The following is a 21,393-nucleotide window of genomic DNA, read 5'->3' as shown; positions in this document are numbered from 1 at the left end:
ACAACATTAGAGTTCCAGTTGATGTTTTTGTTAGTGCAATGCATGTTGTAATTTATGGTACAATTGAACAGATTGGCACAAGTAAGAATGTACATAATGGCACAGGTACATATGTTGAACTGAAGTCTTGATTATGAAAATCAAGAGCTCATCTCCTTATGACATCACCTAACAACAGGTAAGATAATAATGCTTAACCTTATCGAGTTACAATGTCCCACTAATTTATAACAACATGAGGGGATTTTAATGATAATTCTATCCATCTTAACAATAAGGGTTTGTAATGAATTATGGAGATTCTGAACATTACAATGGATCCTTAACATGCCCCATCCAAGAAGAGATGACAAAACCTTATGAATGATCAACTTCTTCATTTACACATTATTAACATTTCGGGATAACTTCTGCCATTTTCAAGCATATGGTACAAGAACCTATACTGAAATGTTGCTTTCGTGAAAATGAAGAAGCTGATCATGCATAAAGTTATGTCATCTCTACACCACCAACTTCTAGAATGCCACACAAACTAATCACTCATCCAAATAGCTGTCATTTTGGATCAAATTCAAGATTCCTAAACGCCAATCTACTGATTAATTTCAGGTATCAATCATTACAAAAAATATGTAAGAAATATTGTGAGCTTTAAGCTTCTTTAAGGACAGTGAACTAACACTACCTACTGTAGGGTGAAGATGGATAGCAATATCATGTGAAAACAAAAATATATTGTGCACTTTAAGCTTCCTTAAAGATAATGAACTGACATTACCTACTGTGTGGTGAACATGAATAACAATATCAGGTTAAAACAAAAATTGTGCTCTGTAAGCTTCTGTAAGTATAACGAACTCACATTGCCTGTTTTGGGGAGAAGATAAATAACAATTAAAGGGTTACCAATTGTGACTTCAGTATAGTAAAATGCTCATGCTGGTAAAATACACTCACATGCTGTTTTAGTCCACACACAGGGGGCAACCAGTCGACAAACATCTTGGAATGTCTTGCCATATTCTCCCTATGACAGCCTGTGCCGTGCTACGTCCTGATCATGAGGATGTATGCTGATTGAAAACATTGGATCAGAAACAGCTTGGGAGTTATTTCTGAATTTTTGTGGTAAGTCTTCACTATCAAAACATATCTCCCCAATTATTCAGGATTTCAATTTTTTTTACATAAGCATGACATTGGAATCTGTTGTTCTTCCAGTAGGTTTCATCTTGAAAAGCACATTCAATTTCTTTAGTTAATCCATTTGATGTGTTGAAGTGTTCCAATCATGCTTTTAAGAAGACCGATCTGATGCCGATGTTGGATTCAGATCATGACCAGCTCAAACCCACAAGATCAGGTATACAAGTGGCAACCACTGAATGGTCCTGTGCATAGAGCTCGGGTCACAAATCAGTTGAAGTTAAGCACTGTCGATCTCAGGCATTCCTGGGATGGGTGACTGTATTTGGCAGCTTGACTCCTGAGAGTTTCTAGGACTTCAGTCTTGCCCCACAGAGAAGCACATGACACATGTGGTCTCACCTTAGGGAAGTGAGTTTGTTCAAAATTGCCTCAGTCCACCCAGCAGAAAATGGGTACCCGGTGAGATAAAGTCATGTGACTACTGTGACTATAACCTTTTAGTGCCTAAGTGGCAGCTTGGGTTATCCAGGGTTATCCAGGGTAATAATAATCAGATTCTGATTACAGCGTCCAGTGAGCAACTAGTCAGATGGATACTAAGAACTATATAAGTGAATTATAATTATTATTATATCCAGCTGACAAACATCCAAATGATAGCCTGCACCATGTTACATTCTGGTCATGCGGAGAGATGTATGCCGGTCAAAAACGTTTTATCAGAAGAGTTTGGATGTTATTTATGAATTTTTTAGGTATACCAGAGATATCCCCCAAATATTCTTGGTCTAAAATATGTTTTCCTTCAGCATAGTAATGTAATTGTGACACTGGAATCTGCAGTATTTTATGTAGGGTTCACCTTCAAAAGCACAGACAGTTTCCTTAGTTTTATCAGACCGGTGCGTTGACGTTTTCCAGCCATTTGACAGTATGTCAGGTCAGTGTTTCAATAAGACCAATTTGATGACAATCTTAGATCCAGATCTTTGAGTTGAAACCAACACGATCTGGTATGGTGCTGACAAACAGGGCAAATGTTGGACTGCAACAAAATTGAGCAAGCCAAAGGGAGGCAACTCTGCAGATCAAATTGCTGTATATTATATGTCTGAGGTACCTGATCACCTATTTCAAAACACCCAGAACATGCCTTGTCTCACTGCTCTTAAAAAGCTTTAAACCAAAGACAGTCCTCATCATCCATTTTTGTTATATACTTGATGTCAGTATTTACAGCCATTGTGGTTGGGGGTAGAGGTTTACATAACTGCAAGTAGAGCTCTTGGTGTTTAGTATATTTCAAGAGGGGGGCAGTCATCAAAGCAATTTAAGAGATAAATGTAAATGTGTCTTCAGAGTGTGTGTGCATAAATTGATCTCAATACAAAACTTTGAAACAAATATTTTCCTCCTGTACAACACAGTACTTCTCTGCTTCTAATCTAAGGACACCTTGCTAGCAAGATGGTGGAGTCTATTAATCAGACAATCAGCGTTGAGACTTAGTGGCAAACCATTCAGTCAAGCATGTCTGATGTTTCTTGAAAATGTTCAATGTTGACACCATATTCTACTCTGTATGCAAATGGTACAAACTGAGCAAGTATTGTATGCATGCATAAATCTTAACATTTCCCAGAACTATGGTTTATTTTGTTATGTAATACCGTATCAGCAATATTCCAGTTACATGAAAGACAGCAGTCTGTAAATAACTGACCAGACAATCTAATGATCAACACCAGAGCATCAATATATGCAATTATGATAAGATGATGAGTCAAATAAGTCAGCAAGTAAAAGTGTCAGCAAGTCCCGTTAGCTGCTTCTTAGTGTTTCCTCCACAGAGTTTTAGAATGGCGCTGCACTCTGCCCTTTTCCTATGGCGCCCTGCCTTTTTTGTGGTCTGGAGGAAACACTAACTCCTATGACAAGCATGAGTTACTGAAAATCAACTCTAACGCTGATCTCCATGTTCCTCAGCACCATGGTATCTAAATCCTAAAAACAAGGTTTTCGAGTTTTTTGGACAAACATTTCCTGCTCAAATCTGATTGGCTCAAAGACCGTACATCCTTGATCAAGACTAGGGGTCAAAGTTCACCATATTCAACATTCTATTGAAGTCTCCTCTGATGCCTCTGCAGAGATGTATCGTATTCAAGAAATTATTTTGACCTGGTTGTAGCCCGTTACACTACTTTTTCTCACCTGCTTTTATTGACTTCAGATACACTATGGAACCCTTGGAAACATGAGACCTCCAAAACTAATATTGAAGAAGACATGTTTCTAACCAAAAGATCTTGATGACTTTGTTGGAAGACTGTCAATACTGTTTCCCTTCCAAAAAATGCCCCAGTTTTTTGTTTGATATGAAATATGATAAAAATTTTGATCTCATTCCCTATGCATAATTACATCACTCGTCAGTGATGGGAAATATGTTGATTTCATATTTGGCATTTTTGCTTCTATTATTCTGATATTTAGTTCATGATTATCATTGTGTATCATCTGTACAGATAGCCAGCCCAAATCTGGGTCATTTGAGACACAAATTAGCCCAACACAGAAATGCAAGTTGTAAAACAACTTTCTGTACTCTTCACCATGGAGGAATAAAAGATCATATATACTTTGCAAAAATGGCTTTTTACATGGAATGCAGGGAGAGGTGGTTGTGCTTTTCCTTGACTACTTTTCCATATTCAGCTTTCACTTTCTCCCAGTGGTATTTGTTTCTGAAACCTAGAAATACAGTCAACTTGTTTAACCTGCACAGTATTAAATGCCCTTTTGCCAAATAAGCACCTTCCTACTAACCTTTAGACCAATAAATAAGCAATTTCTAAATAATACCTTCACATCTAAGGCTGAAATGTCATAATTCACTCAGTATTTTTTAACTGACGTACTGCAGAGAGTGTGAGTAGTTTTAGCAATATTCCAGTAATATCACAGCAGGGAACACCAGAAATGGGCTTCATACATTATACCCACATACTAATTCAACCCAGGTTTTTGGCGTGACAAGCAAATGCCTTAACCACTTGCCTACCCTTTTGTCCCTTTTACCTGTGAAGGTCCGGGTTAGAAATGGCCTTCAGTAAACCATGATTGTTGTAAGAGGCAACCAATGGTATCATATGGTCAGACTCACTGACTTGGTTGACATGTCATTGGTTCCCATTTGCAAAGATCGATGATCATGCATTTGTTCGCTGGATTGTCTGGTGCAGACTCAGTTATTTACACACTGCTGCTATACAAGCTGAGTTATTGCTGAGTGTGGTGCAAAACTAAACTCACTTCCTCAGGGAGAAGCAGTTTAGGACTATATACACTGAACTACTGTTAAAACAAATCTTAAAGGGGCCACCAAGTATTGTTCATTACAAGCAAGGTATACTATACACATGCTGATATAAACAGCAAATAGCTGTACATTTTTCCACACAAATTGTTGTATCTGTCAAGTTAATTGCAAGAATAATAATGACAATTTGCTCTTACTGCTTAGTATCTTTTATGTAAAAATGTTAAGTTAAATTTGCACTGAGTGTTACTGAAATCTGTATTTTTCATAGATGGTTCATGACCACTCAATCCCTTACAAAATTAACTGAAGTTTGTTTTTAATCAGTAGCTCTATTTATAGCTTTGAAGTTCCTATGGTGTCTGCAGCAAACATGGTAAGTATGCTCTAGGACTCATATAACCCTGGAATATAATATAATGTGTAGCAGTGTTCATCTTCCTCATGTTTCAGTCTGGCTGTGTAATGAATTCACACAAACTGAAATTTAGCAAAATAGCTGTTTGATTGACCTGAGGTTAACTTGTGCATTGTCATGTGACCTGACCGGAAGGATACCTCAAGACATCCACATGACCCAGCCACTGAACCATGTCACAAAGCCTGACTAAACATCCCGTTTGGTTGTCTCATACAAGTACAAAGATGTAACAAGGACTGCTTTGCCTACATTTCTGTGTTTGTGTTGAGTGAGCGAAATTGTTTTGGAGGATTCAATATTTCCAAAAAATTATTTCTGACAACATCTTCAGCTAGTCAAAATCTAATGTTACATCAACAATATCTAAGCCATATTTTGACAAGATGAAGACACAGGAGCTGGACACATAGTGCACATAAATGGAATGACTGTACTTCTTGTATTCAGCACCCCACCACAATTAGCAGACTAAAGTACAATAATGGTTAACAACTGACAAACCATTTCAGGTCTTTTAGTAAACCCAACAGTGAAGAAATAATACTTAACTGCTTGGTACCTACCATTCATGTATGAAATAAGCCCCCTCCCCCAAAAACCCCTGGAAACACCAGACCTGGTAACTTCAAAATTTAGGATTTAGCCAGACCAGATTTGGTGAATTTACCCAGATGAATGGAATATTTAAATTTTTACCAGACCATTGTGCTGGCTAGCTGAAAACTTAGACCATCTATCAGAAATATAGCTTGTCTCAGGTGGTCAGATGGGGGCCTAACTTCATACACTGGTACTACGATCAAAACCATTTCAGTTTCATGAATGTCTGATAAAATTCGGTTCCCTACAACAGATTGGAAAACAAAAGTTAACCTGTGCTATTAAGAAATTTCTCCCTTTGTCTATTATTTAACTACCTTGGGCAATTATCACAGTGAATACGGTATACCAAGGCCCTTAGAGCTAACAGTCTTAAGTGAAAAGATTATTAAGTTCCTAAAAACAAAATGTTTCAAGAATAGGTCTTGCATTTGGTGAAAGATCAACAAGCAAGCACACTGATAGGAAATAAAACCATTATTTAAACAACCTCCATCTTTTGCTGAAGGATTAAAGAAAACAAATCAACATACATTTAATAAAGAAACTTTATTATCTTACAACAAAATACATTAAGATGGGTAGTTTTTAAATGAGCTTTTTGTACAAGGCATAACAAGCAGTCTGCCATAATTCCTGATCGACAACGCAACAACTACAATGAATAAGTATGGCATAAATCTTAAATATATTCTTTTTCTCCCCACAAACACACGTCATATACAGGATTGTTGTCAGTCATACGCAAACATGAAACACCAAATTTTGTATCCACGATGATCAGCATCCCAAATATCTATTGTTGTGGTAAACAAGGGATGAGAGTTCTCCAAAGCAATTCGATTTAGTCCACACTGATACACCCAAGATAAAGGCCGTCTGTCCCTGGCAGCCATGTTGACACAGATGAGAAAATGAAGATGGATGATAAATGATTGTGTAAAATGTCTATGAACTCCACTGATCAAAGCTCATCGTGTGAATCATCAGTCTGTGGGACAAAAAAAACATAAGATGGGAGTTAGAAATCGGTTTCCGTCTTATCTTGTCCCGGTCCTTGTTTCGGTGCCGAATGTGCCAACGCGTCCATGAGTTGTCGGTTTAAGTGGGAAAAAAAAAACTGACGTTAAGAATACATCAAATCAATTTTTAGTAATTTCGGAAGGAAATTCTTTGAAAGTTAGTTGTAACATTTACCATGCGATCATGCAAATTATCAAAATTCGATGCAGCTAGAAAAACAAACCAAACGTTTCTTCACATCTAAGAAGTGCTGGTAAATTTCAATCTCAAATTTGTATTTGGACAAGGATCCGACAACACACACGAACTGCCATTAAGTCTGATTGGTAATGTCGTCATGACCAAACTAGGATATAGACCTATAGTCATGGCAGTGCAATTGATGGACACACAGGCAGAAGCAAGGACGCTGGGATAAAATACTCACAGCACAGAAAAAAGGTTAGTTACCATTCATGCAAACAGTTTCAGGTACTTTAAGAAAATATACCCAAAATTTCAAGAAAAAGTATCCTACACATTCAAGTTTTTGTTTTCCAGTTATGACAAAATCCTTAATGGTAACTCATACGATTAGATATCATCTCACAATTCTGCCAAACATTTTCCAAATGATACAATATATTGCAAGATTATGAAATCAATGACTCAATATTTTCTTCTAGGTAAACAGTTAATTGTACAAAATTCTATCTTGAAACATGTTTAAAAACATTTTTCAGTGTACTGTTTGACAAATCAAGGAAAAACATGTGAGTACATGTGTCTATATCTCTACCCATTCCCTTTGTACAAACGAGTCAAATGCTGTGTTTCCATGGTAACCATCATGTGAGGTAACAGGATGTCATGCCGGGCGGAACCTACCTTTTCTTCGGTTTTCTCTTCTGTTTTATCCTCATCAGCATCAGCGTTCACTTCCTCCTCTTCTTCAGCAGCTTCGGCTTCTTCCTCGGGCTCCTCTTCAATCTGGAGAGGATCAACAAAGTTATGGTCACAGGACATCGTAGAAGATTTGCGTAAGAAAACAAAATTAACATCTATTCATAATTTTTCACCCTTTAAAAGATTCACCCTTTAGAACCTTTGATGCAGACAGTCTTTGATATCATATCAGGATTTTTGGGGTCAAAAACACTTTTAATAGTATTCCAGGTCAGAATGGATATGGAGGATAAAGGCACCCTGTTTTCAGTTTTGTGGTTTACTTGATTTAAGACCGCTAAATATATTCTAAAAACCTTACACATTATGTATGGACGAGAACAGACAGAAAGTGAGTGAGTGAGGGAGTTTAGATTAATGTCGCACTCAGCAATATTCCAGCTATGTGCTAGTGAGTCTGGACCAGACAATCCAGTGATCACAGCACTGAACAGCTGGGAACCGATGACGTGTCAACCAAGTCAGCAAGCCTGACCACCTGATCCCGTTAGTCGCCTCTAACGACAATCATGAAGACAGAAAGAGAAAGCAGGATTAGAAACCATACATTTGAATCAAGTATAAAATTAGTTGCCTCTCAATATGTCCTGTGGTCGTACCTAACCCTGAAAAGTTCTTCAATGTCCGTAAAACAATGTGTTGTTTCTGATTTTTACAGTGTTAATGACCTGTTAATGATGATGAAATCGAAACACAAACTTGTGGTTGACCACATTGCGATTTCTTCATTGCATACTCAGTCACATGCAAATCTGAAACCAGATTTTTCTGGGTGAGAGAGTGAGTTTAGTTTTACGCGTCACTCAGAAACATTCCAGCTACGTCACAACAGTCTGTAAATAACTGAGTCTTGACCATTCTGATCTGCATAACTGGGAACCGATGACATGTGTCAACCACGTCAGAGTCTGACCACCCGATCCCGTTAGTCGCCACTTACGACAAGCATGGTCTACCGAAGACCAATACTCTAAACCAGACCTTCATGGGTCAAATCTGAAACCAGGTCAATCCGAGCTAAAACCGAGACCATGACCAAAATCATCATCAACTCACAGCTGCATCAAGAGGAATGTCCAGACTGAGTCGCAGCATACGCTCCACACGTTCAGCAAACCCAGCAGAATCCTGAACAGAATATCCAGATCGGACAGTTGCCGTTTCAAACATCACAAAAGCAAGGTCCTTTGCCGTCTGATCCTCCTTGTTACTCTGCGGAGATAAAGATATCACATTGAAATCTTTCCGAATCTTTCTCAATGAACAGTGGAAAAAGTATTGAAACCATAAGAGTTTATTGGCTAAATGATTAAAATCTGAAACTACTGAAGCATGCATCAGACAGTGTCACAAGAGCTCTAGGAAACATTCTGAGTGACTTCAGTTTTATGCCACTTTTAGTAATATTCCAACAATACACCATAAATGGAAATGAGTGAGGTTAGTTTTACACCACACTCAGCAATATTCAAGCTATACAGCAGCAACAACCATATAAGGGATTAACTTAAATACTACAGTGTGCACCCTGCACATTCAACTCTGGCACAAAGCCACCTGTTATGTAGTATGACTCACTTCAACTCTGCGTTTGAGCTCCTTGATCAATGGATGGCGGGGGTTGACTTCCAGGGTCTTCTTCTGCTTGGAATAGAAACTGCAACAAAAAGAAACTTGTTACATTTTATGTGTGAACAGTTACATCACACAGAATAAGACATGTTTAAGACAGATCCCCTTAACCAGAGGACCCTAGGGGCCCGTTTCACAAAGTGATTGTAACATTATGATTGTCTTCAGACCATGTTAATGCATGAGAGTTATAATCACCTAACCGCTACAACTGTCTTAAGTCTATGTTAAGCGTGAGAGTTACGATCACCTAAGACCTACGATCACTTCATGGAAAGGGCCTTTGATCACAGAGGAAGGTCATCTTCTGAGGTCAGTCATTGAACAAAGGAATCCCAATTTATTGTGACCTTTACAATCATTTTTTGATCTTATACATAACAATCAGCAACATTTCAGATAACAGTTAGAATATAATGAAGCTTGGGCATGTAAATCCAGTGACTGACATCATGAGAATCCATTAATGCAATATGGACACTTGCATCAAACTCATCGAACCATAAGCTTTTCTTATGACAAGTATGGGTTACCAAAGGCCACTTCATTGGTTTTACAAGCACTGACTTGCAAGGTCTTGTTTTGTACTTACTCTTGAGTTGGGTCCTTGGCTTTGGCATAGGCTTGGGCTCTCATAATCCTCTCCATGTTGCCAGACCAGCCGAACTGACTGGCGATCAGAGCACAGGGGGATGTGGTCAGACGCTCGGACACTGTGGCCTTCTCAATCTGAAAACAAGCAGTCAGACATGATGTATTCAACACAGACTAGCACAGTTACACCTTTATCTAAAGAGGAACAAAACAGAGCACCAGACAGCTGAGCCACCAATTAAAAGTAGTTATGTTGGGTTTTACAATGTTTTCAACAATATGACAGCAGGTCATATCAGAAATGGGTATTATGCTCTGTAACCATGTGGGGGACTTGAACTCGTGCCTTTGTGTGACAAGCAACCACTTTAACCAGAAAGCTACGTCACTGCTGCCCTTTCGACATGAATTTCATACGACATGCAATATTTCTCACTTATCAAGCTTGCTTCTGTATATCTCACCTTATCCTTGAGAGCATCGTCCTTCATCCAGGTGAGCAGGGGTTCGAATTCCTTCTCCATTTCTTCCTTCCTCTCTTTAGCCTTCTCCGAGTCATCCAGCTTGAGTCCATCTTTAGCCACGTTCTGGAACTTCTTGCCCTCGAATTCAGGCAGAGACTGGATGCAGTACTCATCTACAGGTTCTGTAAGGTACAGAACCTCGAAACCACGCTTAAGCAGACGCTCTACAAAGGGTGACTTGGTTACCTAAAATCAGTTCATAATTGTTTCATTTTTTATTCATTTTATTTTTTACATTCACAGGGTACATCAACAATCAATTAATGTTTATTGCTGCTTAAAGGACATTCACTGGTATTCAAGCTTCATGACAGTAGTCAGCAAATATTTAAGTGTTGACCAAACAATTCAGTGATTTATTCTGTCAATACCATATCAGACTCTCTCGGTACACTGACAATCAAGAGATCATAAGCACTGATATACACAAATGGATATGATGACCTGCAGAAACCAAGTCATCGGGCCTGACACCACAATTTAGTCAAGCATGGACTGCTGAAGACCATTTCTAATCTGGATCTTCACAGGTGACCAGGGCCCCATTCTGAAAGTGATCGTAGCCCTCCCATACTTGAACACAGACTTGTGAGTGTCATAGCACTATGATCGCTTTCAGGAATGGAGTCCAGATATTTGAGTGGACCAAATCTAAAATACAGGTTTGACATCAATATGGACTGACCTCCTCCCTGCTGGTTCCAGCAACGAAGTAGATAGCGTCCTGCTTCTCCTTCATCCGTTCTATGTATGATGCAAGTGACGTCATCTCGGTGTCAGAGTTGGAAGAGGCGAATCTCAGCAACTTGGCAAGGCGGGTACGGTTGGAGGTATCTTCGATCACACCCAGTTTGATGCTAGAGATGCAAAGAGGATCATTAGGAATACAGTACGTTAAAGGCAACTTACGGCACATATGGATAATCTGCAACATGTGTCAACACTAATTTACACTTATTTCACATTTGTCAGGTTTTGGTTCATTAAGTTACAAAAAGGTTCAGTTTCATTCAATCACTCTGAAGATGAACAACTCAATTGAAGCACATGTATGCATCACTGTTGAAAATGTTACTAAGATATTTTCTTCTCTGAGTGGCATTTAGTTAGAAGTTTGTGTGATGTACAAGGAGGGTTCTAAGGATATATTTCTTTAATATAATAAAAGCAACGTTTCGGTGTAGCTTCTAACACCATTATAAAGCAAGTGATAAATATATCATATACTTGATAATGGTGTTAAAAGCTACACTGAAACATAGCTGATATTAAACTCGACAAAATAAGGCAGGAATAGTGGTATTTTTATGATTGTTATTTCATCAGTGTGTCGATAAATAGATCATTATTCATAATTTCAAAATTTACACATAACCCTAACCAGTTTTGTCAGGTATATATTAAAAGAAGTTGTTCAAGATATTATCTACCCAAAAAGATGTACAAATTTCAGCACAAAGTAAGTCTCACTTATTTCAATTCCTCACTATTTCAACACAAATCCTCCATGGCTATGAATAACAGTTCACACACACAAATGAAGTATTCTTAATGAACACAAAATGGGAGTCCTTGAGACTGACATTTATTAGTTTCCCCTACCAAGTCACAGAACCTGACTGAACAATCACTAGAACTGGTTACTTGGACTTGTATTTAAATCATGATTATGCCTGTCAACCCTGTGTATGCAAGAAGACAATGCAAACTTGAGTCCATTAGATCAACATTTCATAGTTTCCCCAACCAATTCTCAGAATTACATGTACTGGAGACTTGGACTTATGTTTCAATCATGACCCTGTGTAAGTACGGAGACTCACTTGGTGCTGTACTCCTTCCAGAAAGCATCGTAGTCATCCTTGGTCATCTTCTTCAGCATGTCCAGGGTCTTCCTGACCAGCTTCTTCTTGATGACCTTTAGGAGCTTGTGTTGCTGCAGGGTCTCTCGGGACACGTTCAGGGGCAAGTCATCAGAGTCAACCTGGATACAGACATAAAACCATGGTAACAGGTTCCACCTTGTGAATGTCTTGTTCAGGCTCAAAGATAAGTTCAGACTTGGGTTCAAAGTTGTATTGAATAGTTAACAGACAATACCAGTTAAGTCTTGATTATCACACTCAATTTAATTTACAGACGCATCATGCATTTGTGTAGATCAACTCAAGAGGCAGATATCACCTAAACTTTCCCACAAAAGTCAGCTAAAATCTTGTTTAAATTGTTGCCTTGTGCCATGTTGTATTGACTGTTATATAAAGCCAAGTTCACCAATCACTAAAATATGCACAATGTGACAGTCTGATTTATGTGTACTGAAGTGCCAACACTACTCACCACTCCGCGAATGAATGAGAGGTACTTGGGCATCATGTCTTCGAAGTCATCTGTGATGAACACACGCCTCACATACATCTGAAACCATGATTGCTCCATGCTTAAAATCATGCACAAGGAGACAAGACTCTCAGAAAGCATGCCATGATACTTTTGTGGACAAGTACATTAATGTAAATTGAGATTCCGCAACACATAAGTGGCACTTAGTCAGAAGCAACCTTCGAATCCGAAAACATTCTTCAAAAGAGTTTCCAAAATGAGTACGATACTACAATCACAAATTATTTTCAAGAAGAACGTTAGTGACAATGCCTCTGCTTTTGCAACACCATGTCCTTTTTACTCGGTTTAAGACAGAAATAAGATGCAACAGGTTCAATATTCCCATGTAATTCCAATGTGATCTTGTGATTTCGTGGAAATTACATGCTTTTTACTGTCATCTGCGCTGCCATGTGCGACGGAAAACCACCTGTAATCAAGTTTCAGGTGCATGTGCCTACCTTAATGGCTTCCACCCTCTTGCCGTAGTTCTGGAACATGTCTGATGGTGAGGACTTGGGGACATACAGAATTGATTTGAAGGTCACTTCTCCTTCTGCTGTGAAGTGGGTCCTGGCCATGGGGTCATCGGAGTCCTTGCTGATGGACTTGTAGAACTCGTTGTATTCACTGTCCTCGATGTCAGCAGTTCTGCAGGAGAGACAGAAACCATGGTTAAGTAGATACTTTCTGGTGATAGATGGGTAGTATTTGAATGTATGTGCTCACAAATATTGAATAAGTGAGTCAGTTACTTTCCGCAATGTTTCAGCAAATATCTGGATAGTGGACACCAAAAATGGGCTTCACATCTTGTACCAATGTTGGGAATTAAACATGTGTGTTCAGTAATGAGCGAATGCTTTAACCACTAAGCTACACCATCGCCCCCAAATGTTGAAAACAGGAAATATGAAACATTGAATGCCTTCAAGCGTTCTATATATATTTTCTCACAAATAGAACACTGAGAGTGAGTGAGTTTAGTTTGATGCAATATTTCAGAAAAATCTTTAACCATTTGGCCTTCCTACTGTCTCATTAATCAGTGAATCAGTGAACCACTCACTTCCTGGTCCAGATGGGCTTGACGCTGTTCATGAGTTCCCAGTCCCAAACGGTCTTGCTGACTTTCTTGGTCTTGGGCTTATCTTCATCCTTCTCCTCCTCCACCTTGCCGTCCTCATCCTCATCTTCTTTCTTCTCAGCATCAGCTTCTTCCTTCTTCTCTTCCTCCTCCTCTACTGGCTCATCAACCTCCTCAGTCTGAAACACAAAAACATTCTTGTACACACTAACCCTTTTGGAGAGAGCAAGATTATCCTCAATTTTTTTAAAAGTATTTGTCATCAGAGATTTCAGAGAGACTGGACAATTAATCAAGTGCCTCTAATGCTACAGTGAGGAAAACCCACCTTGCTGGTCCAGAGATAGATGTTGAAGGTGATGAACTGGCTGTACTTCTTGACGATCTCCTTCAGAGTGTACTCTTCCAGGAAGTCGTGGGCCTCTTCCTTCAGGTGAAGACTGAAACACAATGGAGACTATAGACTAGGGCCATATATACAGTGTGACATTGCACTACACTGTGGGGATGGTACAACAGTGCCATACTGAAAGGATGATACAATAGTGCTATATTGAAGGGATGATACAACAGTTCTACAAAAGAGGGGATGACATGAGAATGCTATACAAAGGGTATGATACAACAGTGTTATACTGAGGTGATGATATGGCACATTGTTATACTGAGGGGATGATACAACCCAGTGTTCTACTGAGGGGATGATACAACCCAGTGTTCTACTGAGGGGATGATACGACCCTGTTCTATATAAAGTGGGTGATCCTACCACGTGTTATACTGAGTGGATGACACGATCCAGTTCTATACTGAGGATATGATACAACTGGGACAAAATGTCATACTTAGGTGCTAGAGTCACAGTGATGACATAATACAATATAAATGACGCCCTAGTTCACATGTCAATTGGCTCAAACTGAACAAAACAATCATCCTAAAGTCTTTGCAAATCACATCATGGAACAGTTCTTTCCATACTGACATTTCATGTACAGGTGAGCTTTGAGCTGAATCAGATGAGATCAAAAAGCAGTTCCCCCCCAGTAGAGACTGAAATGTCAGGTACAGCAAGCCTCTCTATATACAGCAGCCTCTACTCCCTACTAAACACAGGTGTCTGATGAGCAACTCTGTACAGGGAGCAATCTCACACAGGTGAACACAACGTGGCAGTGAGGTGAAACAAAGTTGAATGTCTTGTTCAATATTATACACTTACATAGTGATGCACATATGGCCTCTTGTATTAATGAGGACATATGTCTGTTTCAAGTGAGTTGAGTTTTACGTCACACTCAGCAGCATTCCAGCTATACAGCTTAGTCTGTAAATAATCAAGTCTGGACCAGACAATCCAGTGATCAACAGCAGGAGCATCGATCTGTGTAATAACATGTGTCAACCAAGTCTGACCACCCGATCCTGCCTTTTATGGCAAGCATGGGTTGCTGAAGGCCTATTCTACCCAAGATCTTCACAGGTTGGTTTGTTTCAAGTGATTGAGTGATGTTTTTATGCTGCTTTTAACAATAGTCCAGCAATATCACGGCAGGGGATACCAGTGATAGGTTTCACACACTGTACCCATGATTGGAATCGAACTTGGGTTTTCAGCATGATGAGTGGACTCCTTAACCATTAGGCTCTGACACCATCCCTTTTCATAGTGCTAGCTCACTGAGATACCACAGTGCAGTTTAACATGGATACCACTCTCAGAGACAGTCTACTGATGCCAAGCACACATACTGAATAAGGTGACCGTTCCTGTACTTATCTCCTGAATGACAATGGCAGGGCAGAATAACAAAAAGCACCTTAACTTAACATTCCAGCATAATCCAAGGATAGAACTACCTAAATGAAACCACCGCGGCAGCTGAATACAGATATGATGACAAACAGAAAGGAGAGAATGGAGTACGGTGATAAGATGTGTCAAGAAGTAGTTTGGTTATTAGTGTTTCTGTTTAATGTGACAGGTTATAGGTATTTAACAAGATCGGCCAATTTAGGAGCTACCATGAGAATTCAATGAGATGTGGTGACCAAACTCAAGACAAACTAGTGATGGATAGCATGAGTAATTACTCATGCTTTTGAGGTTCCCTGCTCAGTGAACTAGGTCAAGCATGTCTGACTGGGGACTGCTGGTGCTGATGGAATGGGGAAAACAGCAGCTTAAAAAAACAAAAAAAAATGAAAAAAGAAAAGAAAAAAACAATAAAATAAGAAAAATTGAAGATATATGCAAAAATTAAATTTAATGTGATGTTGGAAACCACAGCATGTGGACAGGTATCCAGGTTTAGCAAACATTTTCCTTACACGACAGATTGTCTTACCTAACTGTGGTTCCTCTGCCGAGGGTATTTCCCCGAGGATCCTTGGCAATGCTGAATTGCTGGGCATCAGACTCCCAGATGTACTGATCATCATCGTTGTTCTTGGACGTCACCACCACACGGTCCGCAACTGCAGAACAAAGGTCAAGGTCAACAATAAATGGGGAACAAAGGTGAAGGTCAGCAACAACATATCACATGTGTGCAAGTCTCTCTAACACAATTTACACAATCGCTTACTGTGATATGACAATATAAACATTGTTTAAATGCTTGTAGCATATCAAAGGAAGATGTAGCAATATGGAGGTTGGTCTCACAGTGATGCAGCCAGGAGTCCTTGGAAGTTGCCCTTGCCTTTAGATAATGTGGACCAATTACCAAAAGTGACAAAACTGAGTCCATCATGGTTTTCTTTAAATGCTTACAGCACAAAATACTATTAATAAAACTGTTCAACTCACATTGTTTATTCAGTTCTTCTGTGATTCAACGACACACAAGTCAAATATCAGCTTTTTATAGCAATTCATATTACAGTTTCGTATGCAAATAGATGTACTAGCAATGTACCCTTGGGAACCCTTGCTCCAGCAGTTTCAATATTTTGATTTCCAAATATTTGGCATAGCTTTCAATGAAATTATTTGTATTTTAACATTAATAATTTAATAAACCCATGCATTTATAAAGAGTTAAGGTAATTATGATTAGCAGGAATCCCACAATTACGCAGGCTGGTGGCTGCAGCACTAATAATGGATGTAAGTGAATGCAAGGATGAATGACTGTCTTCTTGAAGTTGTGATGTTGTAGAAATGCAAGAGTAAGATAAACATGTTTACAAAATCTTGAATCTGCAAGTACTTGTGATTGCAATTCCATGTACTGCTCCAGACACTAAAGTACGGTATAATAAATATGCCTACCCAGGAAAGATGAGTAGAATCCAACACCAAACTGTCCAATCAGATCACTGCTCTCCGATGCTGACGCCTCTCCCAGTTTGGCTAAAAAGTCACTTGTTCCTGATTTGGCAATAGTTCCGAGATTCTTCACCAGATCATCTTTAGTCATTCCAATACCTGTGTCTGTTATGTGGAGAACATGGTTGTCCTTGTCAGCCTACAAGAAGAAACACCTGCCATTAGTCTCAGAATCAAAATCTTGTAGTCTGATACATCCAAAGGATGATTTGTTTCTTTCATCTGGCCCTGTAGGTTTGGACAAGGCTGTCAAGTGACTGAAATCACTATTGGGATATGATGACATGCATTAACCAACTGTCAGGCTTACTACCCAAACCCGTTATCCCCTTGCCTCTTCTTTCCCACTCCTCGCCCCCAAAAGAAATAAAAAAGATAAAAAACTTCACAATATTACAGATTTACAAGATAAAAATCAAAGGTCTCAGCAATATTCCAACATCATGTATGAGGTAACACAAGGCTGCACACACTGAACCAATGTGGGAAATCAAACTTGGGACTTTGGTGTCACATTAATCACTTGAATTTTTCTTGTACACACTGAGTGCCTTGAAAATCTATTGAAACTGATTTTGAATAACACAGAGTTTTTGTGGTACTTGAGTCCAGTTTCTCTATTGTTTCCCAGTACAAAAGTCTTTAATAAGGAATCATTTTCATAGAAAAGCACATACAATCCTTCAACACAGAAACACTTCGTAAGCTAAGCCAATGGCAGTTAGAACTCCACTGCAATCCCATCTTGGACCCCAATTAAACAGGTGTAACCACCCAATATCCAATTATGGTTTCCAAACCAAACAAAAGGGCAGCTCAGTTCCAATGCAATCTCATCCTGGTGTCATAAACCGCATTGACCTACGGCAAGAGGAACATGGATGGTAGTCAGAAACCATGAAGCATGTGTGAATTAATTGCAGCATGTGTAACTAATCTGGCACCTGAAGTCTGCCCTGATTTCACGATTCACTGCACCATGTGCATCTTTGGATGTTTGGCCCCAGTCATATCCAGCTGGTCGTACACATTGTGATCAGATCATTCATGATCTTCATGTTGACTAGTAAGAAGCTATTAAGGAATGTTTAAGAGTGACAGGTTAAGGCTGCCAGTATTGCTGATAAGGATGGAATCATCCAGGTAATTCTTATTCCAGACTAGGAGGCAACTTTAGAAGTCAGGTCCAGTGGAGTTACAGGTTAATCATTAATCTGTGATTCAGGTTCTAAACATTGCCACTTTGGAACAATTCATGAGCATGGTAATGGAACTGACAAACCAAAATTCATGAAAGTGAATCTTGCATTTTGACCAAACTTAAGCAGATCCTTCTGCACTAAGGGACACAACTGCTTACAGTGAATACTGAATTAAAATGCTTCAGACTACTGTTTACTGTTTTTCAGTCAAACTGACTTCTTGGTACAGCTAGTGACTTGTTAGTGATGTGCATGAAGAAACAATTGAAGCAAACGTATATCTGGCACAAATCATTTGAAATATATGTAAGGAGAATGAATGAGTGTTGATTCTGAAAAAGTGTTACTGTTCATGCTGGTAGTAAACTGGCCACCTAATCCCCATGTCTGTCATCAGTTGCAACATGCCCAAGACAAGAGTGTGCCTGTATGGTTTTAGGCTGCTTTTAGCAATAATCTAGCAAAATCACAGCAGGAAACAATGGCAATGGGCTTCACACTTTGCACTCATGTGGGTAATTGAACCTGCGTCCAGCATGATGAGCGGATGCTTGAACTTCTAGACTATGCTACTACCCATACAGAACAAGAAAACTTATCAGCTCAGGTACATCAAGGATGTAATAAATGACTGAATGTTGACTAGGAAAGCAACTGCCAGGCAAACAAGGTTTTGATAATACAAGCAACAATCAGCCAGGTCACATGACTAATATTCAACCAATCCTCTTTAGTAAGGGACACTGAGGACATTCACACACACACACACACACACACACACGAATATGGCAATGATAATAAACAGGCTTATGTAAAAAAAAGACAAGAAACGATTAAATTAAATAGGATCAACTTCAAACACACAAAAATAAATTTGTTATCTGTAAAGAGAACTCCCTCGGTGTGATAAAGCCTCACTTTCATCACTAGTACAGAATCAGTCTGTCATGGCCACAGCAAGAAGGAAATAATGTCCATATCGCCATTCTGCATGTACCATATGGCATGGCTCAATCAATGGACAAACTACTCAAACAGTTCCAAACCAGGAGCATCATGGCCATTCCACAGACAGACTTGCTTATCTTTTTTTCTGGGCATAATATCAAACAACATACCGTTTATCTCTAGTAAAATACGTACCCACCTCCACTCTTGGCAGGAAATATTTACATAGAACGCTTTATTACAAGAATCAGCAATAAACACGATAAACAATCAGCCATAAAAGACATCTGGGTGAGGATTATGGACAATGTGGTGTCAGTTTGAGCAGAAAATCTCTTCAGCTATATAATGTATATTCCAACACTGTTTAAGTATTTTCTGGTCGTTCCATGCATAGCCAGCAGAGTGTGCCATATGTACAAAGTTAATTATAGCTAGCTGTGAGGGAAATAGCATTTTTCAAACTGGGTTCCTCTCTGCTGCATAGTGATACATTACAAGGCAAGGAGGGAGCAGCTGATGCTATCTTCGGTTAGTTTACTACCTGGCCAGACAGTTGGTACTGTAACCTATAACATGGTCACTTCTGTTGTCAAAATACTGCTTTCCTAACCTTAGATATTCAGTTCCAAATACTTACAATACAAACATTTCAGAATTAATTAATTTGAAAATATTTTAATAAAATCATTTTCTAAATGATAGAGGCACTTTTTGGAGATTATTTTTATAATATAGACATACATACTTGGCACTGCTTTAGTAATAGTATTCACAATGTAATGGATGGAATCAAGAATGTAGTTGCTACCTCAGATTCAGTACTCTTCATGTCAGACATTACTTTTTGATGGCAGATAGTCTCTATTCATAATTTTTCTGGCAAACTTTTCTGGGTATTTTTTCTGTATCTACATGTACAGTTAGCTGATCCAAGATTCTGAAAAATGAGGATGCCAATCATACCCCATGTCACAAACGAAAACAAATTATAATTCAAGTATGAAAGAAGGGGGCCACAATACCCAAAATGATTTACTGACCAGTTCATACACTATTTGCTTCAGTGACAATGTTGCCTTGCTGAGAATGGTATCTTGTTTCTGCAGCCAACATGAGTAATCCAGCCTAACTTAGGTTTCTAATATCAACAACCACATGATTTTACCACTTAGATATGCCCCGAATCTCTACCCTGTAAGAACTGGCAGGATTTAATTCCAACAGTGTGTGTATCAACATGCCGACATTTTGGTGTAGCTATCATTTTGAAGAAACATTTATCCACATCTAAACCATAAAATTAAAAAGATTACACATGTACTTCAACCTGACACAGCTGCAATAACACACTGGAATATATCTGAACCAGAATAAAGACAAATTGAGCCCCGATGGAACAAGTGGCTTCCCCCAAGAAACAGAATGACCGTGAAAAGGTCAGACAACTCTGAGCAACACCTGGAAGGCAGCCTATACCAATAGCAAAGCATCACTCAGCACAGGTAAGAGTACACCCAAGACCTTAGAACAAACCCTCAGCAAATGGCGCAGGTGCTTTCCCTCAAATGCAGAATGTATTAAGTGCTCCGGTAACAAGACCAAAATGTTGCTTCATCTAAACATTTGTGTTGGTTATGGAAAGCAAGATAGGTTAACTAATAGGAAATCTAAACCTGGATTCTAATCATGCCAAAATGACTTGAGTCATGCTTTGGCCATTTCTGTGACAAGAGTAACCTTGTCTGCATTAAATCATGACATGATAACAGGCACCAATAACATTTCATTAACCATATCATGAGTCAGTTCTTGCATCAATCAACAGACTCAACGGTAAGTCAAGGTGACATTTGTCTGCTATACTGATAAGTCTGCCCTGAAAGAAATCATTCCAGATTCTACACTGATTAACAAATAGGCCCTTTGCACGGTAGTCTACGAAGGTCCTGTATCATACCCAGATTTCACTTTGCGAAACATTCACCTTCCCAGATAGGTGTAACAATACAATGAAGCAGCATGCCAATAGTATGGGTGTGATATGTCTATACTGCATATTTGATAAATCATAATCTCCTTTTCTGTAAGTAAATCACATCCACAAATCATTGTTTTCGTAATCTCTGACAGCAAAGATGGTTATTGTAGAGAGAAACACCAGCTCAGGGTAATGAAGATTCTGCTATTTATAGTCAAACTGGAAATACTACAGAATCTGCCT

At 39.0% G+C, this 21,393-nt stretch overlaps 1 protein-coding gene across 1 annotated transcript in view; it reads right to left on the bottom strand.

Annotated features, from left to right (window-relative positions):
* LOC137296597 (uncharacterized) overlaps positions 1-21,393 on the bottom strand; it is a 43,442-nt gene that overhangs the window by 5,704 nt on the left and 16,345 nt on the right. Inside the window, exons 5-19 of the mRNA XM_067828410.1 lie at positions 16,963-17,158; positions 16,034-16,163; positions 14,014-14,125; positions 13,668-13,864; positions 13,060-13,249; positions 12,554-12,631; positions 12,037-12,197; positions 10,899-11,070; positions 10,154-10,399; positions 9,688-9,824; positions 9,042-9,120; positions 8,520-8,675; positions 7,386-7,487; positions 6,467-6,486; positions 5,248-5,293 (exon numbers count right to left, since the gene is read on the bottom strand). Coding sequence (XP_067684511.1) covers positions 5,248-5,293; positions 6,467-6,486; positions 7,386-7,487; positions 8,520-8,675; positions 9,042-9,120; positions 9,688-9,824; positions 10,154-10,399; positions 10,899-11,070; positions 12,037-12,197; positions 12,554-12,631; positions 13,060-13,249; positions 13,668-13,864; positions 14,014-14,125; positions 16,034-16,163; positions 16,963-17,158 — 2,022 coding nt within the window. The remainder of the gene's footprint in view (positions 1-5,247; positions 5,294-6,466; positions 6,487-7,385; positions 7,488-8,519; positions 8,676-9,041; positions 9,121-9,687; positions 9,825-10,153; positions 10,400-10,898; positions 11,071-12,036; positions 12,198-12,553; positions 12,632-13,059; positions 13,250-13,667; positions 13,865-14,013; positions 14,126-16,033; positions 16,164-16,962; positions 17,159-21,393) is intronic.

The sequence above is a fragment of the Haliotis asinina genome, chromosome 9 (genome assembly GCF_037392515.1).
Source record: "Haliotis asinina isolate JCU_RB_2024 chromosome 9, JCU_Hal_asi_v2, whole genome shotgun sequence".
Classification (NCBI taxonomy): Eukaryota; Metazoa; Mollusca; class Gastropoda; order Lepetellida; family Haliotidae; genus Haliotis; species Haliotis asinina.
Note: the sequence above shows the minus strand (reverse complement) of the source record. Positions and strands in the feature narration are given on the sequence as shown.